Source organism: Pundamilia nyererei, unplaced genomic scaffold (genome assembly GCF_000239375.1).
Source record: "Pundamilia nyererei isolate P.nyererei 1_Seehausen unplaced genomic scaffold, PunNye1.0 scaffold00002, whole genome shotgun sequence".
In the NCBI taxonomy this organism is placed as follows: Eukaryota; Metazoa; Chordata; class Actinopteri; order Cichliformes; family Cichlidae; genus Pundamilia; species Pundamilia nyererei.
In genome coordinates this window covers 4,906,458-4,913,141 of record NW_005187403.1, presented here as the reverse complement: position 1 = coordinate 4,913,141, position 6,684 = coordinate 4,906,458, and the positions used below count along the sequence as shown (strand labels likewise).

General features: G+C 36.4%; 1 protein-coding gene across 1 annotated transcript in view; it reads right to left on the bottom strand.

Moving 5' to 3' along the window:
- Positions 1-6,684, bottom strand: part of lamc3 (laminin, gamma 3) — a 116,938-nt gene that overhangs the window by 38,065 nt on the left and 72,189 nt on the right. Inside the window, exon 10 of the mRNA XM_005720521.1 lies at positions 516-714. Coding sequence (XP_005720578.1) covers positions 516-714 — 199 coding nt within the window. The remainder of the gene's footprint in view (positions 1-515; positions 715-6,684) is intronic.

Genomic DNA, 6,684 nt, shown 5'->3' with positions numbered 1-6,684 from the left:
CACATGTCGAGGAGCGTGTCAGGCTACATTTCACTGTGTGTTATACTTGTATAACTATGCATGTGACAAATAAGGAACCTTGAACCTTGAACCTTTTGACCCCGATAGAATTACTATCAGTATCACTTTTGTGAATTTTGGATGCATTTTCTCTGCTCCACATATTACATGTCACTGCAGGTAAGACCATCTGCTATATGTATAAAATGTAAAAATGGAAATGCAACGTGTGCCAGATCTACATGACAGCCAGCGGATGAGGTAGCTGGCTCATCACCGCGTTCATATCCTGACACTCTGCTGGGACGGTGACAGCAAAGTCAACGTGGGTGAGCTGTAATCGGTATTGAATAGGATATACTCTTGTGACTCAGGCGACAGGGAGATGCACAGATTCAAAGCAAAACAAACATATCAACATACAAGCTAAGACTTTGATATTTTCCAGAGGGACAAAAAACTAGAACACATTCAAACACTCAAAAATTATGAAACCTCTCAGTGCGGTCTTGTACCTGATGGTGAAAGAGTGCCGTGGTGTGAGGCCAGGGTGATAACCAAGCACTGGTTGGGATGAAAGGTCAGCAGACAGAGTGATTCCAGAGCCCTCGAGGACCAGGGCGATGTGGTCGGGCAGCAGCTCGGGGGTCTCAGAGGCAAAGGTGATGAAGAGAAGCTGGCCATAGCTGTAGACTTTGTGACCCAGGAATTTCACTAGAGTGTTAAGGGCAGAAACTGGATGTTAGAAAGATGCATGGATGGAGTTTTATTACTGGAGTCTGAGTCAGCTCTGTGCCATCAATGTAGTAAATATAGAGCTAAACTTTTGTGTATAAGCATGGTGTTTTTGGAAGTAGGATTAATTGTTTTTGTGCTTTTCAAAGAATCTGCCAGTTCCTTTCACTTTGAGTTGATGTGTGTGTTCATGAGGGCAGTGGAGTACAAGCTTTTTGAGATCACGTGGAGCACTGCAGGAATCTGCGTGTAATTACCCACCCTCTAGGCTTTGGCTCCTCATATAACAGGACTTCAAAGCTTTTTAGCTACCACAAGATACCCCCCACTACCGCTACCACCCCAAACTGGCCAAAAGAACATCACACAAGAGTTATACGCTTCTGATGTATAAAAATAGGCAAAAGTCTTCCACTTCATCTCATTATGCAGATTTGAAAAATGTAAAAAGCCCAAGCCATTGTATAGATCCTGTACAGTTTTGCTCTAAAAATGCACAAATTATAACAATTTCTATTTAAATAAAAAAATAAAAAAACAGAAATAAAGCAAGCTGCCGTTCTCTACAATACCTGGATGAGTGAGTGGGCAAAACTGACAGGTTGCACGCTTGGTTGCCATCTTGTTTTTGAGCGTAATGGTGTGTGAAGTACATCCTGAACTCTTTTGGGGGTTGAGAGGGCTGTGGACTTGAAAGAATCGTTTTGCTTGCGAGGGGCCTCTGGCGTCACTCAGAACAATTCACCTGTCTTATCATCTAATATCTGCTCAACCAGGAGCTGGCTTTTATTATCTGGGCTGTGCCCTTACATGTGCAGCTTGCCCTCGCTGTGACGTCCACAAGCGTGTTAATCGATGGTTTTTACTTGACCTCTCTCTCACCTGCCTTTTTGCACTGTGACTTGAAGTGTTGCTTTTCACCAGTGCTGCTCGCAATTACCTGACGATTTGTTAAAGTGCCTTGGTTAAGTACTGTTATACACTATTGCTTTAATAAAATGAAGCTTAATTGTTATTTCGATTTGGTCTGGACCGTGCTTTTATCACAGTATGCAAATTATGATCAAGTAAATGATGTTTAATAAATGTATAACACAACAGATTCGTATATAGGTAGTCATGCTGTAGCTTCAGCAACTTTTCCAGTGAGACTTTTGTAACTCTAATGTAAGGATTATTTTTTTTCCAACATGAAGTGACAGACTGTTATGTCTAATAAGCTGCAAGCTTTCACACATAAGAAACCAAGCTCAAAAACCAAGCCAATGCATCACACTTCCATCACAGTTGCTAACATTTTTTTTTCTTTTTTGCAACAATGCATGAACGAGGGATGGGCACTGTGTTATTGATACGTATTGATCCCTATCAGTAGGATTAGTATTTGTGGGAAATGAAAAACAGGCAGTAATAAAAGGGAGAAGGCTTCAATTACACGACCAATCAATAGCACTCGTCTAAGTCTAATAAGGCATCATTCATGTAAACGCAAGATCAAAATCAATTGAAACAGGCACAGCGAATCAGAACAAGGATAAGTGGTTTCACAAGCAGCTGCTGAGGACGAAACATTTACTCATTTTGAAATGAGCTGTCGCAGGTCTTAGTGTAATTTCAGAATCAATCGATGTTCCTAACTGTTAAAAAAACAGGTCAAGGTCAAGAAAGAAAAGAGGCTAAGCTAACTCATTGACCAATTAAAGACTAATTCCTTCATAGAGCACCTTCTAAACATCTAAACCATTAGAATAAATGACCAATATTGCAAGGCCAAGATGTTTAGACCCAAAGACTGAAACACCTCCACATGATGCGGTGATGCAAGGTAAATAATTCAAGTCTGCATTTCACAGCAGTTGATAAACACAATTCTGTTTAAAGCTTTAACACTGATTTATGGATCACATGGGGCAACAGCTAGTTTTATTAGCATTAGTTTGCTGCAGGCTAAAATGCTCCAGCTTTCATTTGGCAGATCATAAGACAACAAACGACTCCAAATTCAGGACTGTCCATGTGGACTGGAGGTTTGGCAGCAATAAAAATATAGATAGTCAAGCAAGATGCGTAGCTGTCTGGCTTGTCATAATGTGCTCTATATAATGGTGTTCCATTTACTTGGTTAAAACTTCTCTACTGGTATAAATTAATATAGTTTTCTTTTCTAAATTTATTTTATTAAAGATGTAAACACAAAAGATTTTAGTAGAAAACACAAAGGTTATAAAAGAAAGAAAGAAATGATCATCTACTAATACACAAATAATGTATCCTAAGACATGTGGCCAAAAAAAGGAAAACATTATTTTGTGTATTTATTTGTATATGTTCAGATGTACAGTCAGTAATTTCTTACCTTTCTATAGGCTTCATGTTTTCAGCTATATTTCTAGTAAACGTTTGCTCATTTATATTTTTAATTAAATACATTTTTTAAAAAACCTTCTACAGATTAAATCAGCATGGACGTGGGGGTGTTAGGACTAAATATATATATTTAGTTTCACATAAATCTGTAACAAAGCATTGTTTAATAGACAGAGCATGTTTATGCATTCAGTGTTGCTCATGCTATGCGGGCACCAACGTTCAAAGTTACAATTTCCCTATAGCTTATATTTTTTCTCATACAGGGTGACATTTTCTACTATCTGAGCTGTTAGTAAAACTAAACAGAAAAAATGATCACAGCATAAACTACATTTTTCAAAACTTGTTTTACTGTTTTAACAATTGCTTTGGCACTTTTTGTCTGACCACTTTTGTTAACCAGTGATGGGTTGTACCTCACCAAAAGCCTCTAATTCATGTGTCAAAATTAAGCTTTTATTTCGTGGAATAAATGGTGGCAATTACCAAAATGACAAGTTTTTTGACATTGTGTAAGCCAGGGTGGGTGACTTTTTTTTTTAGATTAACAATTTGACTAAATGAGAGTGGACTTATTTGTGTCTCTAACGCTGTAGTCCTATTAGTTTTCTACTTTATTTTGGAATCAGACAAGTGATTATTACCAACATTTGGGTAGTGATGCACTGTAATGAGTAATGTAAGAAACTTGTGCTCACCGAACTATTACTTTTGAAATGATTAATAGGAAATACATACTGAACATCCCGTGCATAACTGTGGGTAATGAGCCCAGTAATACTATTGTGTGACTAAGCTAATATTCTCTCCTAAAGTGCTCCCTTATGGTGGTGAGGGCTTCGTTTTCATATGTAGCTTGTTGGCTATTATTCTGCTGGGGGTTTGATTTACGTCATGTGGTTCCCGGGAGTTCTCTCTCTGTCTGTAAGGAACTGAGGAACCAAGGGATAATTACTCACAATCCTAATAGACCATCAAAGAATAGCCCCACTTGCAGGCCAATCTCCAAAGTAATGAATCACTATAGAAAAAACAATGAAAGGATTATTCATGCGTAAGTGTGATTTGCAGTCTGTGTATTTCCAAGGATTTATATTCATTCATCATCTCACATGCGAAATTGGGGAGGATTTAAAAATGTAACAAATAAGTAAATAGTGCAGTGTGCTGTATTCATGTGCAACTTGCTTTTCTACTTCATGAAAAATTGATTACTCAATCAACTTCAGTCCCAAATAAATCAGCAAGTTACCACTAAAAATAGGTAACAAAGTAAAAAGTTACTTCAGAAAATGGGATAAAAACAAACATACATACATTTATTTTTTTTTAAAAAGTCTTCCTTCCTCTTTGAAGTTTTAACTCAGCAAAGACTCTTGTAATGTATATATGGGCTTAGTACCTAAATTCACATTATATAGAAAGAAAGAAAGAAAGAAAGAAAGAAAGAAAGAAAGAAAGAAAGAAAGAAAGAAAGAAAGAAAGAAAGAAAGAAAATGGGACATGTAATTTCAAAAACATAAAATAAGGATTGTAAAGTAATCAGGTTTTGGATTTGCCATCAAAAATAACTGGGTGATGTTGTGCTATTCTGTACAGTTCATGATACAAAACATTACTGTATATACAAAAATAGATTTTACCCACTAGTTAGTGAAATCCAGTTTTAAAGCTTTAATTTAGCATTTTAGCTGCTGATATTTTGGAATGCTTTCAACGAACAAGTTATTAAGTAAAATAACAATTTTAAGGCATAAGAAACTCAAGCAAGTTCAATTTTGTGTTCTGCAGCATAGGAGACCTTTTAGCTGCTCCCACAGAGACCATTAAGTCACCACATGGTTCCACCTACTGTTCGCATTTCATCCTTGTCATTCTCTCATAAAAATGTCAGTAAAGTTGTGATTGCAGTATTTCAGCATCTAGCAACCTCTACTTATGAAGAGCTCGGAAAACAAATTAAATGATAGTAATTTTACATTCTTCAAAGGTCAGAAAGAGAAGGCTAATAATTTACAGTGATGGATTATGTTGCACTGGTACACAACAGACTGTTACATCCATGGTCACTGCTCAGTTTGGTACATATAAAAGTGAGAGATGCTATTCGAAGAATTAAAAACGTATTTTATGTGAACGATCGGCAAATTGAAGAAATTTCTATCAGATTACACCAGATACTCTATACATATAGAGTTCATTATGTCTCACTGACCATTAAAACTAAAGCTAATGTAGAGTATTTTTCTAAAAAACTGCCAAGGTTTCCAGTTATGCTAGGAATTTCTTCTAGAAAAACTTTGGTATTATATCTTTAGTAAAACTTGCCAAATTCCACCTTTACATTAGTTTTACATTGCCTGGAGTTCGGAAAGCAGCCACGATGTCTCATGTAACATCTGCCTGTATTGTAGAATGTATTTGGTTAAAAGACCAGAAAACCTCAAGGTGGCATCAGTACAGGTCAGCTGACAACAGCTGGTTTTCAAAGAATAAAAAATATAAATATACAGTCCACCACATAAATTATTAGTCTTTTAATACCTCTTCCCAAATCCGACATTCATCCTTGTGCTAAGTTATTAGCAAAAGTCAGCTTGATTAGCATGCTGCATAGTATATATTATAGTATTTTTTATATCACAGAAACAGATAGTTAGTGCAATGCAATGTAAAATGAAATATTATTATTTAACTCACTAAAACCGGGTAAAAGATTTCTTGGATGGGTTGCTAGTATAACTAACCATATGGCTAGTTATAAAATTTTCTGGATAAGTGATAAATAGAAAAATAAATAATAGAGGTCCAATTTAGAGGCCTAATAACAGCTAGTATCCCACTATGCACCCACCTGACTCTCAGCAGCAAATCTCTAATATATTTATTAGTGATTTTCATACCTTTAAGTCTTCTATAGCAGTGATTATAGAAATCACAGAAGTTCCCAACTGATAGAGGTGACCTCGAAGTATCCAAATACTAAGTAAAAGAAGCTTCAATGCTTCTTTTACTGCTTCCTTTAGCAGAGGAGACCTGGGACCATGCTTTATTAAAAGGGAGGAGAAAAGGCAGTTCCATAATTCATAACAGAGGACCACCTGATAATTCATGAGAACAATCAACATAATAAACAAAGTGTATGTAAATGTTAACTGTAACTACCTTTTCCATTTCATGGCATTACCTGCAGATATATTTTGAGGTTTTAACAACTGCCTCTTAACCTCCCAGCAGAAGATTATGAGCTCTATTAAGTGATTAAAGTGTGTTTAAGGTTCTGTATAATCAGTTTGCATGAATGTCCTTTGCTGTACTGCAGCCTTTAGGATTATCATAATTTCGTTTTTATTTGAGGCCAGCTGCGATAAGTGATGGATAGAGAGAATTTTAATGCAGTCACAGAAATCCTAAACAGGGCGGTGAAAAAGAGTTACACTGGATAACAGCAGGTAAATATTAGAAAATAAGATGTATTGGATGTTATAGGCTATTGGACAGACTTACTAATCAGAGGAAATTACTGTGAGACGAGTGAAGGTCGTTCACATTCTCAGTGCACCTCTCTTCTGTTTTGCT